The 14,390-nt window shown below is 45.6% G+C and overlaps 1 protein-coding gene across 1 annotated transcript in view; it reads right to left on the bottom strand.

The window, feature by feature from the left end:
* The window catches only part of hus1 (HUS1 checkpoint clamp component), a 62,629-nt gene extending 60,571 nt beyond the window's left edge, over nt 1-2,058 (bottom strand). The window contains 4 exon segments of the mRNA XM_038797761.1: nt 195-226; nt 229-274; nt 276-322; nt 1,992-2,058. Of these exon segments, the coding sequence (XP_038653689.1) occupies nt 195-226; nt 229-274; nt 276-322; nt 1,992-2,043 (177 nt within the window). The 5' untranslated portion in view covers nt 2,044-2,058.
* Nucleotides 2,059-14,390: the final 12,332 nt, after the last annotated feature.

The following is a 14,390-nucleotide window of genomic DNA, read 5'->3' as shown; positions in this document are numbered from 1 at the left end:
TTCCATTGCCTTCTCTATTCCTGCTGACTTGCAAGCTAGCTTGTCTCCTACCTCGTGCGCCCAAAGATCTGCACCCAGCTCCTGAACCTCCCACCCAAATTAATCTAAATTAATAAATTATAATCACACACGACACAAAGAAGGGACCACACACTTAAACATAAGGCAAAATTGTGTTTATTAATGGTATTTACCTGAAATAACTGACACCACATTGCAACACCTCACGTGCCACTTTGTCGGAAAGGATAAAGTACAGTCTGTCGTTGGTAAGGCCTTAGAATACATGACTTTGTCAGTTTAGAGATAGTGTTCACAACACCTGAAAATGTAAAACAATCAAATGATTCAAAAAAAAAGGTTCCACAGTCTACTCTTGATAACTCTAACTAATTTTCACCTTGGAACACATGAATTTTCCCAAGGAAATAGCAATTTGTTACTCCAAAAATCTGAATCAGATCATTTCAATTCTTCAATTTTGAAAAATAGTAGATTATATAGCTCAGCTTGATTCTGTCATCATCTGATGTCAATATGTGCACTTTTCACGACAGCTAACTGGTCCAGCACTTCCATTACATTCCAGCACTTGGTCCATAGCCTTGTTTACTGCGACATTTTGAGTGCTCATCTAAATGCTTCTTAAATGTTGTGAGAGTTGTCGCCTCCACCACCTTTACAGGCAGAGTTCCAGATTCCTACCATGTTCTGGTTGAAAAAGGTTTTTCTCAAATCTTTGCTAAATCTCCTGCTCCTCACCTTAATCTCTGTTGCTGTTTATAGATCCTTCTCCAAAAGGGAGAGGTTTCTTCCTATCTGTTCCATCAATGTCCCTCATAATTGGGTACACTTAATCGAGCCCCCACCCCCCCAAAACCTTCGCTGCTCTAAGGAAAACAACCCGGCCTAACTAGCCTCTCTTCATAACTAAAGCACTCCAGCCCAGGTAACATCTCGGCAAATTTCGAGTGCAAAGAGACTCTTTCGTGATTCCACATCTTTGGGAAATTTGCAATGTAAGAGAATACAGATTAGCGTTTAAAAAGCACCGTACATGTCCTCAGCATTTGAAAGCCAGTGAGCACTTTTGTCACCGTTCTAACACAGGAAATGTGGCAGCCAATATCCACATGACAAAGTCCTATGAACAACAATGTAATAAGTAATCTCCATTTTTTATGATATTAGTGAATGGAAAAATACTGAGCTGAGTAATGGGGCTGCTCTTATTCCAAATATCATAGCATCTTTTACACCCCCTTAAAAGGCAGATTGTTCTGTGCAAAAAATCATTGTTTGTGTTGCCCTTTATCATATTATAGCATTAGAACATGTCAAAATAGCAGGTCATTCAGCTTCAGAAGTCTGTTCTGTATTCAGTTTAGGGCAGCACAGTGACATTCCAGCACAAGGGGATTCAGAGATGCTTGAAAGGCACCAACAAAAGTGAGATGGATGGGGTATACAACCGGCAGGAAATACAAGAGGAAAAGTTTGAAATGTTGGAGAAACCATATGAAGGAATTAAATACAGGAACAGTTTTTAAACCAGTGAATGGGAAGCCATAGCTGTTGAAAAGTTATGGGTGATGAGGGCTTAGCAAAGGGTAAGTGCAGGGGGTGGATTTATGGTGATTGAGAGGTCGTGAAGACCTTAAGGATGAGTTGGGAAAATCGAGCAGACATGAAAAAGTATGAATGAGAATTTCAGCAGCGACACTAATGGTGAGGTAGAGGAAAAGAATAGAGGTGAAAATTGTCCAGATAGTGAACAAGGTGTGAAACTGCAATTGGTGAAGCTGCAGATGGATTGGTTGCAAACTGACCGAGTCAAAGAGCTAATGGTCAAGAGACCGAAAACGATAACAGAACTTTAGTTAATATTGGGCGAAAAGTAACTGCAGCTCAGAGAACAGGATCCTGAAGAGGGAACAAGCCATGCACTGGCGACCCCGCCTCACTCTGCAGGCCTCCTCGGGCTAACTTACGGGTGAAATGATTTAAACATCCGACATCCACAATCTTCCCGCGGAACTTCATGACCGGAAATAGAGGAGCCCCACAGCGACAAACTTCCGGCAACGTTGGCCGCGTCACTTCCGCGCCATCTGACCGACTTTGGTTTCCACGGCAACATCTGCAGCACCGCCTGTGGTGATCGTCCGGGCACCAGAGAGTTAGGGCTGTGGTCACCTGGGAACCAGCGGGTGGGTGGCGATGGGCATCTAAGCATCAGGGGTGGGGGCATAGTGACCTGACTATCAGGTCAGACGGTGGGAGAATGCATACCTGGGGCACCACAGGGCAAAGGTGGAAACAAGGTCACTTGACAGCAGGCAAGGGGTGATGGGCGGGCGGTGATGGTCACCTTAGCACTGGGGATAGGGGTTAGGAAGTGGTGACCTGGACAACAGGGATGGTTGCAATGATCACCTGGGCACCGTAAGCAGAGAGAATCATGACATGGGCACAAGGAAGTGTCAAGGGGATGGTCACCTGGGCACCAGGAACACAAGAAATAGGATCAGCAGCGGACCATATTGCGCTTCTAGCCTGCTCCGCCATTCAATGCAATCATTGCTGACCTCGTGCTTCAACTCCATATTCCACCTGCTCCCATACCCTAAATCTTAAGACACAAGAAAAAGAACAAAAGAAATAGCAAGGGTAAATATTACACAAGTGAGAAGGATGGAGTCAACAGGACAAGAATAGAAAGAAACCGACTTGAAATAGAACATGGATCACAAATAGTTTGGGGAGAAATTAAGGAATAAGGAGCAAAAGCTGGTAAATTGAATTCAGGAACCAAACAACCATGATCTTCTTGAATTACAGTACAGTTGAATGTTCCATTCAAAGAACAAAGAACAATACAGCACAAGAATAGGCCCTTTGACTCTCCAAGCCTGCGCCGATCATGTGTCCTATCGAGACCAACCGCCTGTATCTTTCTATACCCTGTCTGCTCATGTGCCTATCCAGATAAGTCTTAAAGGTCGCTAACGTATCTGCCTCAACCACCTCACTTGGCACTGCATTCCAGGCAACCATCACCCTCTGTGTAAAAAACGTGCCCACACATCTCCACTGAACCTCTCCCCACTCACCTTGAATTTGTGTCCCCTTGTAATTGTCATTTCCGCACTGGCAAAAAGGCTCCCAACTGTCCACCCTATCTATACCTCTAATAATTTTATAAACTTCTATCAGGTCGCCCCTCAGCCTCTGTCTCCTAGGGAGAACAATCCCAGTTTATTCAATCTCTCCTCATAGCTAATACCCTCCATACCAGGTGACATCCTGATAAACCTTTTCTGTCCTGTCTCCAAAGCCTCCACATCCTTCTGGTAGTGCGGTGGCCAGAATTGGACACATTATTCCAAATGTGGCCTAACCAACGTTCGATGTAACTGTTACATAATTTTAGAGCTTTTATACTCAATACCCCGCCCTATGAAGGCAAGCATGCCACATGCTTTGTTTACCACCATTTCTACCTGTGCTGCCACTTTTAAGGATCTATGGACCTGCACATCCAGATCTCTCTGTGTCTCTATGCTCCTGATGGTTCTGCCATTTTACAGCTCCCACCTGAATTGGATTTACCAAAATCCATCAGCTTGCATTTGTCTGGGTTACATTCCATCTGCCATTTCTCTGCCCAATTTTTCAGGCCTATCTATATCCTGTTGTATCCTCTGACAATCTTCATCAGTTCCCGCAACTGCTGCAATCTTAGTATCATCATGACAAGGATGGAGTTAACAGCTTCAGGACCATAGCAAGGTGTCCACATCAGACCAATAGTAAAGACAGTGAAGCACCAGTTGTTTAAATTTAGGTGACTGTTCACCATGTAGTAATGTTGTCAGAGAGAAAAAATATATATATTGAAGCTGGTGCTGTGCATTTAGATGATTGCACACAGTTACATGTGGAAGAGGAGTGACGCAGGCTGAATTTCTGGGGAACATACAAGATGAAAATAAAGCAGCAGAAAGAGAAGAAAATATTTTTTGTAAAGGATGTTTTGACAAGCAGGATTAAAACCAGTCAATGCAGTTTGGGGGTCTGGAGCAGAGGGGAGAAAGGCACTATTGAATGCTAGAGCAAAATTAATGACTAGACCTGGTAACAGAGCAGCCATTGGTAGCAGCCATTTGATCAACATCAGCTTGCATTGACATTGTTCTTTAATGTTGCAAAAAACTCAAAGTTTGTTGCAGTCGTATAATAAGATAAAAATTAAAACCAAATCAAGCAAGGTGTGTTAGGATGGATGACTAAAACCTTGGGCGAAGAGAGACATTTTAAGAGCTGTCTTGAAGGAGGACAGGAAAGAAAGGTAAAGGGGTTGAAGGAGGGAATTTCAGGCATGAACAATTGACAGCTAAATAAATGACTGCCAATGGTGAGTAGAAGGGCAATGCACAAGAGGTCAGAGTTGCATGTGAATTTGTGTGGTCAACCTGGGATGAAAATGTGATGTTCAGTGAAAGAGAAAGTTGGCTAGATTTGTAATGTGAAACAAGGCCAGCAGTGCGCGTTCAATTCCCGTACCAGATGAGAATTCTGAATTCTCCCTCTGTGTACCCGAACAGGTGCTGAAATGTGGCGACTAGGGGCTTTTCACAGTAACTTAATTATAGTGTTAGTGTAAGCCTACTTGTGACATAAATATTATTATCACATGGAATATTCATGTGAAGGAAGTATGAGCACCTTGGGGCTACATCAAAAAGCAGAACCATGAAATTAATCACTGGATTACAACCTCAGCCATCAGAAGATTGACAGAAGGTAAATAATATCAGATGTACTCAAAGATTGGTCTGGAGGAAATGATTTTCAATGCCTGGGGCGCTGGCACCAGAACTGTTGAAAGAGGGAGCTGTACCATTGGGACGGGTTTCACTTGAACCACGCTGGGACCAGTGACCTGACAAATTGAATAACTAGGGATGTAGAGCAGGCTTTAAACTAATGGGGAGAGGGTTCAGGTGAACGGAAATTAGAACATTAAAGAGAAAGAACATGGCAACTGTACAGCACAGTGATATGGATATGGCAGAGAGAGACGCAGCAGACAGACATTAGAATGCACCAGCAAATAGAATCAGAGTAGACAAAAATGGAAAAAAAGACACAATTAAACATTGTTTATCTGAATGCATATAGCATTTGTAACAAGATAGGTAAATTGATGGCTTGGGTCTGTGACTAGTGTCTAAATTAAGATGATTACAAAGGTAAGAGGACAAAGTTGATTCAAATGGACTGGGAAAAATAGGTGAAAAGTTAAGATGGTAGATGAGCATTGATAGACATTTCGGGAGATATTTCCTAACTCTCAGAGAAGATACATTGCGTTCAAAAAGAAAGAATCTACGAGAAGAATGAAACATCCTTGACTGACCTAAGGAAGCCAAATTTGGTATCAAGTTGAAAAGCAAAGGCGCAAAGATTAGCGATCGTGTAGAAGATTGGGAAAATTTTAGAAACCAGCAAGGGATGACTAAAAGTTAATAAAGAAGGAGAAATTAGAATATAGCTATCGTGATTCTATGATCCCATAAATTGCAAATGTGTTTGCTTTACAGGGCATTGTGAGGTTTGGGTGAAATGTGAAAATTTGGCTGAGGTCAGAAAATATGTTGAGGAATCAGAATGGCTACAAACAGAGGAAAATCATTTTGCCTAATGTGACTGTGCTGGCGCTCTGAAGAAGCAATTCACCGTGTGCTGATCCTCTGATTTCTACCCCATTGCCCTGCACATTCTTTGTCTTCAGATAATCTAATTTCCTCTTGAATGTTTCAATTCCATTCCAGATCCTAACCACTTGCTGGGTAAAAATGTTTCTCCTAATTTTGCCATTGCTTATTTTGCTGTTAACCTTATGTGCCCTCTGGTCCCCAATCCTTCAGCGAGCAGAACAGTTTCTCTCTACCTCCCATGGATTTGAATATCTGTGTCAAATCTCCTCTCAATCTTCCCTTCCCCAAGGAGAACAGTCTCAACTCGTTCAATCTACCAAAAAAAAAGTCCTTCATCCCTGACACCATTCTCGTAGGAACAAAGGACTTAGGTGCAGAAGTCGGCCATTTGGCTCTTTGGGCCTGATTCAGTAAGATCATTGCCGATCTGGTTGTGGTCTCAGTTCCTCTATCCTGTCTTCCCCCATACCTATTGACTCCCTTGCCTCTCAAAAATCTTTCTAACACTACTTGAATACATTCAATGACTCAGTCTCTACTGCTCTCTGGGGAAGAGAATTCCACATTCTAATACTAATAATAATTGTTATTAGTGTCACAAGTAGGCTTACATTAACACTGCAATTAAGTTACTGTGGAAATCCCCTAGTCACCACACTCTTCCGCGTGTTCGGGTACACAGAGGGAGAATTCAGAATGTCCAATTTTCCAAACAAGCATGTCTTTCGGGCTCTGGGGAAACCGGAGCATCTGGAGGAAACTCACACAGACACAGAGAGAACGCAAACTCCGTACAGACAGTGACCCAAGCCAGGAATCGAACCTGGGTCCCTCGCGCTGTCCATCTGAGAGAAAAAAATGTTCATCCTTGTATTAAAAAGAAGACCTCTCATTCATAAACTGTGATTTCTAATTCTAGTCATCCCCACAGATGGAAGCATCCACAAGGAGAGCCCAGCACAACAGTGCAAAAGACAAGGCTGAAGCATTTGCAACCACCTTTAGCCAGAAATGCCGAGTGGATGATCCATCTGGGCCTCGTGCTGAGGTTCCCAACATCACAGATGCCAGTCTTCAGCCAATTCGATTCAATTCACGTGCAATTAGAAAATGGCTGAAGGTACTGGGTACTGCAAAGGCCAAGGGTGCAGTCAATATTCTGGCAATAGGACTGAAGACTTGTGCTCCAGAACTAGCAGTGCCCCGAGCCAGGCTGTACCAGTCCAGTACAACAGTGGCATCTACCTGACAATGTGGAAAATTGCCCAGGTATGACTTGTATACAAAATGCAGGACAAATCCAACCCAGACAACTACTACCCTATCAATCAGCGTTCAAACATCAGCAAAGTAATGAAAGGTGTCATTGACAGTGCTATCAAGTGCACTTCTTCAGAAATTACCTGATTACTTATTCTCAGTTTGGATTCTACCAGAGTTACTCAGCTTCTGACCTCATTATAGCCTTAAACCATAAGACTAAAAGATGTAGGCGCAGAAGTAGGCCATTCAGCCCATCTGGTCAGCTCTGCCATTCAATGAGTTCATGACTGATCTGATATAATCCTCAGCTCCATTTTCCCATCTTGATTAAAACATTGACTAAAGTGTTGAACTCAAGCTGAAGTGAAAATGACTTACCTTGACATCAAGGCAGTATTTGACTGAGTGCAGCCTAAAGGAGCAATGTGAATCGGGAAAAATTCTCTACTGGTTGGAGGTATACTAGCACAAAGGTTATGGTTATTGGTAATCAATTATTTCAATCCTTGTACATCACCAAAGGCGTTCTTTAAGTGCCACTTACTAGGCCCAACCATCTTCAGCTGCTTCATCAATGACCATTACTCTGTCCTGAGGTCATAAGTGGAATGTTTGCTTTTGATTGTACAATGTTCAGCACCATTCATGACTACTCCGACTCTGAAGCAACACCTGCAAGGCCCTGCAGGAAGAACTGGGCAACATTCAAACTTAGCCTGAGAAGTGGCAAGTTATATTTGCCCCACACAAGTGCCAGGCAATGACCATTTTCAAAACGAGAGAATCAAATATCTCCCCTTCACATTCAATGTCATTACCATTGCTGAATCCCCCACTATTAATATACTTAGGGGGTCACCATTAACTGAACTGGACTAGTCATATAAATGTTGTCGCTGCAATAACAGGTCAGAGGTTGGGAATTCTGCAGTGAGTAACTCACCTCCTGACTCTCCAAATCCTGTTCACCATCTGCAAGGCACAAGGGAGGAAAGTGATGGAATACTCTCCACTCACCTGGATGATTGCAGTTCTAAGAACACTTAAGAAGCTCACCACCCAGGCCAGGGCAATGCAGCTCACTTGATTAACACCCATGCACCACCTTCAACGTTCACTTCCTCCACTACTAACGCACAGTAGAACTGTGTACAAGACCCACGGAAGGACAGATCCAAACCCAAATCAGGGAAACAATCAGCAATGGTGAGAGAACTGAACACCTTTATGGTGCAGATGGGGGCGATGGACCCATGATGGTTCACAAACCCAAGGGAAGAGGAGTTCTCCTTCTCCCAAGTCCACAGAGTCTACACCAGAATCAACTTCTTTGTAGTGGGGAAATCGGTGTAGGGGTGGAATACTCGACAATACTTCCAACCGCTCCTATGGAGGCTGGACACAGCCCTTCTCGCCGACAAGGCTTTCTGTGAGAGAATGTCAAGCCATCGACGGATCCGTAACCTGCCACCAGAATGGCGAGGTCTCACCTTCCCCATTCTGGGAGGCACTGAAGGCGGTTATAAGGGGGGAAATAATTGCATATCGAGCACTCGACGACAAGAAAGAGAGGGTGGATAGGCAGCAGTTGGTTAACTCTGTACTAGAGACCCCGAGTGTGGAACTACTGGCGGAGAGGAAAAAAATCACAAATGAAATTTAACCTGCTCTCCACCGGGAAAGCAGTCTACCAACTCCGCCAGACATGGGGAACCTTTTATGAAAATGGACTGTATGGAGACAAGGCCAGCCTCCTGCTGGCTCACCAGCTGAGAAAGCAGGCAGCCACGAGGGAAATAGCATAGTTGAAAGACATGAATGGCAAATTAGTCACAGCGTCAGATATGATAAATGAGGTTTTCATGAATTTCTACCAGAAGCTCGACACCTCCGAACCCCCGGAGGGAGACTCGAAGATGTACCAGTTCCTCAATGGGCTGGACATACCAGCTGTGGAGGAGGAAAAAAGGCAGGGACTGGAAGCACCTGTAGAGTTGGGGGAAGTGATGGAGAGTATCAACTCCATGCAGGTGGGGAAGACACTGGGTCCGGCCAGATTCTCGGTTGACCTCTACAAAAATTTGTGGTAGCACTGTCCCCACACATGCTGGAGATGTTCAATGACTCACTAAAGAGAGGAACCCTGCCGCCCATGCTGGCACAAACCTCAATATCATACAGATCAATTTCACTCCTAAACACGGATGCCAAAGTACTGGCAAAGGCCCTGGCAAGGGCACTAGAGAGTTGCGTGCCAGAGGTAGTTGCAGAGGACTAGACAGGCTTTGGCAAGGACAGACAGTTAATAGCGAACATCAGGCGCCTGCTGAACGTGATCATGCCCCCACCCAAAGGAGAGGCACCAGAGGTGATCATCTCCCTAGATGCAGAGAAAGCCTTTGACAGGTCAAGTGGAGGTACTTCTCAGAGATACTGGAACGGTTTGGTTTTGGACCAGGGTTCACCTCGTGGGTGAAACTACTGTACAGCGCTCACACAGCGAGCACATGGACAAACACCACCAGCTCTGGATAATTCCAGCTGTACAGAGGCATGACGTAGGGATGCCCATTGTCCCCGCTTCTATTTGCCCTGGCAAATGAGCCATTGGCAATGGCTCTTAGATCAGCAAAGGGGTGGAGAGGCATCCAGAGGGGAGACAGAGAATAGAGTTTCACTATATGAGGATGATCTATTCCTCTACGTCTCGAACCCCCTAGCCGAGGAAGAATAATGGAGCTCCTAAAGGAGTTCGGAGCCTTCTCAGGTTACAAACCTAACCTGAGCAAGAGCAAAATCATCCCCGTGACCCGTGGGGGGGTGGTGGAGGGGGAACCAGGGAATTTGCTGTTCCAACTGGCCCAGACCAAATTCAAATACCTGGGGATCCAAATAGCCCACAACTGGACGCGGATCCATAGGTGGAAGCTGTCGAGCGGCCGAGGAGGTAAAGTTGGATCTACAGAGGTGGGATCACTCCTGGTGTCCCTGGCAGGGAGAGTGCAGATGATGAAGATGAACGTGCTGCCCAGGTTCCTCTTCCTGTTCAGATCCTCCCAATCTTCATCCCCTGGCCTTCTTCACAAGAATTAATAAATTAGTCATGAAGGATTTGTGACAGGGGGATAGTGGAGCCTAGGATCAGGAAAAAGGTCCTACAAAGAAGGAGAAACATAGGAGGCCTGGATCTCCCAAACCTCCAGTTCCAGCACTGGGCTGCCACTAGAGAAAGGGTACAGGATGGGTCAAGGACCCGTAGATAGAATGGGCCAAGAAGGAGGAAAGTTCCTGCACGGGGATATTGTGCTGGCCATGGTCTAACTTCCATTCCCCCCCCCCAGCCAGATACTGAAAAGGCCCAGTAGTAGTGGCCATACTGAGCAAGTGGAACCAACTATGATAACACCATGGTCTGACCGTAATGTCCAACATGGCACCCATCTGCAAAAGTCACAAATTTGTTCCCGTGGCAATGGATGTCTCCTTCAAAAGGTGGAGGCATTGACGGACTTATACACAGGCAGCAGAGTAGCGGCCCTGGGGGCACTCGCGGAAAAGCTCCAACTCCCAAATGGAAATGAGCTCAGAAACAGACAAGTCAGAAACTTCCTTCGAACAGAGACAACGACGTTCCCACAGAAACCAGGACACTCATTACTTGGCAGACTCCTGACCGCGAGCAAACAAGTGGTAAGGTAACTGCGCGGTCATATACAGATAGATACTAGAAAAGATACGTACATCCCTGGACGAGACATAGGAGAAATGGGAGGAGGAGCAGGGCATGGAGATAGGGGGATGACTCTGGATTGAAGCACTGCACAGTGCAAACTCCATCTCTTCATGTGCAAGGCTAACACAGCTAAAGGTAGTGCACAGGGCACACCTAACCAGAACAAGAATGAGCAGGTTCTTTCTGGAAGTGGTGGACAAATGTGAACAGTGCCAGGGAGGCTCAGCCAACCACACCCACATGTTGTGGTCTTGTCCCAGGCTTATCGGGTACTGGACGACCTTCTTTCAGGCCATGTCCAAGGTTGTGGAGGTGAGGGTGGAGCAATGCCCACTAGTGGTGGTCTTCGGGTTATCGCAACAGCTAGAGCTCTTTATGGGGAGAGGAGCAGACGCCCTAGCCTTTGCCTCCCCTATCACACGCCAAGGATTCCTACTTGGCTGTCGATCTGCAGTGTCACCCAAGGCCGCAGACTGATTGCTTGATCTAGCAGAATTTCTAAAACTAAAAAAGATAAGTACGTCATCTGAGGTTCAGAGGAAAGCTTCCACAATGCATGGAGGCTATTCACCAGCCTGTTCCAAGACGTGTTCGTGCTCAGCAGCCAATAAGTAAAGAGAGGGGCGAGGGGAAGATACAGGACAGGCAAAAAAAGTGAGAGAGGAAAGGAAGGGGAAAGGGATACGCAGGGGGTGCAGGACGGGAGGGGAAACGAAGGGGAGGAAAGGAGGGAGGCTGAAGTAGGGGGAGGATATTGAACCAAACACAGAGCAAATAGGGAACCAGAGGGGACAAGCAGTGGGGATGCGCACAATCATGACTGCAACAGCAATGCCAAGGCAGATGTCAAATCCAGGCAGCTCCTGGAAACTAACAAAGTAAATGAAGTCCTCCAGCACTATTCTTGCAGCTCAGACGGATTGGAAGGTTATGATAAGTATCCTAGGCAGCAGGGTAGCATGGTGGTTAGCATAAATGCTTCACAGCTCCAGGGTCCCAGGTTCGATTCCCGGCTGGGTCACTGTCTGTGTGGAGTCTGCACGTCCTCCCCCTGTGTGCGTGGGTTTCCTCCGGGTGCTCCGGTTTCCTCCCACAGTCCAAAGATGTGCGGGTTAGGTGGATTGGCCATGCTAAATTGCCCGTAGTGTCCTAATAAAAAAAGTAAGGTTAAGGGGGGGTTGTTGGGTTACGGGTATAGGGTGGATACGTGGGTTTGAGTAGGGTGATCATGGCTCGGCACAACATTGAGGGCCGAAGGGCCTGTTCTGTGCTGTACTGTTCTATGTTCTATCTCACATTTTCAGCAACCACAGATACCTTCCATCTGGTTCTGAAGACGTATGAACACTTTAAAATAGAGCCAGATGTTCAAATAGCTCATCCTTATCATTTTGTATCACAATGGGCATCTCAACTACTTGCTCTTTCACTTTGTATTTGGCACAATCTTCTGCCTTGGGGAAGAAGGATGCAAAGTATCAAAGAAAATTACAGCACAGGAACAGGCCATTCGGCCCTCCCAGCCTGCGCCGATCCAGATCCTTTATCTAAACCTGTCTCCTATTTTCCAAGGTCTACTTCCCTCTGTTCCCGCCCATTCATATACCTGTCTAGATGCTTCTTAAATGATGCTATCGTGCCCGCCTCTATCACCTCCGCTGGTAAAGCGTTCCAGGCACCCACCACCCTCTGCGTAAAAAACTTTCCACGCACATCTCCCTTAAACTTTCCCCCTCTCACCTTGAAATCGTGACCCCTTGTAACTGACACCCCCACTCTTGGGAAAAGCTTGTTGCTGTCCACCCTGTCCATACCTTTCATAATTTTGTAGACCTCAATCAGGTCCCCTCTCAACCTTTCTTCATAGCTAGCACCCTCCATACCAGGCAACATCCTGGTGAACCTCCTCTGCACCCTCTCCAAGGCATCCACATCCTTCTGGTAATGTGGTGACCAGAACTGCACGCAGTATTCCAAATGTGGCCGAACCAAAGTCCTATACAACTGTAACATGACCTGCCAACTCTTGTACTCAATACCCCGTCCGATGAAGGCAAGCATGCTGTATGCCTTCTTGACCACTCTATCAACCTGCGTTGCCACCTTCAGAGTACAATGGACCTGAACTCCCAGATCTCTCTGCACATCAATTTTCCCCAAGACCCTTCCATTGACCATATAGTCCGCTCCTGAATTTGATCTTCCAAAATGCATCACCTCGCATTTGCCTGGATTGAACTCCATCTGCCATTTCTCTGCCCAACTCTCCAATCTTTTGTTGTATTCTCTGACAGTCCTGCTCGCTATCTGCAACTCCACCAATCTTAGTATCATCTGCAAACTTGCTAATCAGACCACCTATACCTTCCTCCAGGTCATACATAAATGTAGATCACAAACAACAGTGGTCCGAGCACGGATCCCTGTGGAACACCACTAGTCACCCTTCTCCATTTTGAGACACTCCCTTCCACCACTACTCTCTGTCTCCTGTTGCCCAGCCAGTTCTTTATCCATCTAGCTAGTATACCCTGAACCCCATACGACTTCACTTTTTCCATCAACCTGCCATGGGAAACCTTATCAAACGCCTTACTAAAGTCCATGTATACGACATCTACAGCCCTTCCCTCATCAATAAACGTTGTCACTTCCTCAAAGAATTCTATTAGGTTTGTAAGACATGACCTTCCCTGCACAAAACCATGCTGCCTATCACTGATAAGTCTATTTTCTTCCAGATGTGAATAGATCCTATGCCTCAGTATCTTCTCCAACAGTTTGCCTACCACTGACGTCAAGCTCACAGGTTTATAATTCCCTGGATTATCCCTGCTACCCTTCTTAAACAAAGGGACAACATTAGCAATTCTCCAGTCCTCCGGGACCTCACCCGTGCTCAAGGATGCTACAAAGATATCTGTTAAGGCCCCAGCTATTTCGACCCTCGCTTCCCTCAGTAACCTGGGATAGATCCCATCCGATCCTAGGGACTTGTCCACCTTAATGTCTTTTAGAATACCCAAAACTTCCCCCTTCCGTATGACAACTTGACCGAGAGTATTTAAACATCCATCCCTAGCCTCAACGTCCGTCTTGTCCCTCTCCTTTGTGAATACCGATGCAAAGTACTCATTAAGAATCTCACCCATTTCCACTGAGTCCACGCATAAATTCCCTCTTTTGTCTTTAAGTGGGCCAATCCTTTCTCTAGTTACCCTCTTGCTCCTTACATACGAATAAAATGCTTTGGGATTTTCCTTAACCCTGTTAGCCAAAGATATTTCATGACCCCTTTTAGCCCTCTTTATTGCGCGTTTGAGATTCGTCCTACTTTCCCGATATTCCTCCAAATCTTCATCAGTTTTGAGTTGCCTCGATCCTATGTATGCTTCCTTTTTCATCTTAGCTAGTCTCACAATTTCACCCGTCATCCATGGTTCCCTAATCTTGCCATTTCTATCTTTCATTTTCACAGGAACATGTCTGTCCTGCACTCTAATCAACCTTTCCTTAAAAGACTTCCACATTTCAAATGTGGATTTACCCTTAAACAGCTGCTCCCAATGCACATTCCCTAGCTCCTGCCGAATTTTGTTATACTCTGCCTTTCCCCAATTTAGTACTCTTCCTTTCGGACCCCTCTTGTCCTTGTCCATGAGTATTCTAAA

This window comes from Scyliorhinus canicula, chromosome 5 (genome assembly GCF_902713615.1).
Source record: "Scyliorhinus canicula chromosome 5, sScyCan1.1, whole genome shotgun sequence".
In the NCBI taxonomy this organism is placed as follows: Eukaryota; Metazoa; Chordata; class Chondrichthyes; order Carcharhiniformes; family Scyliorhinidae; genus Scyliorhinus; species Scyliorhinus canicula.
This window is presented reverse-complemented; position numbering and strand designations above follow the sequence as displayed.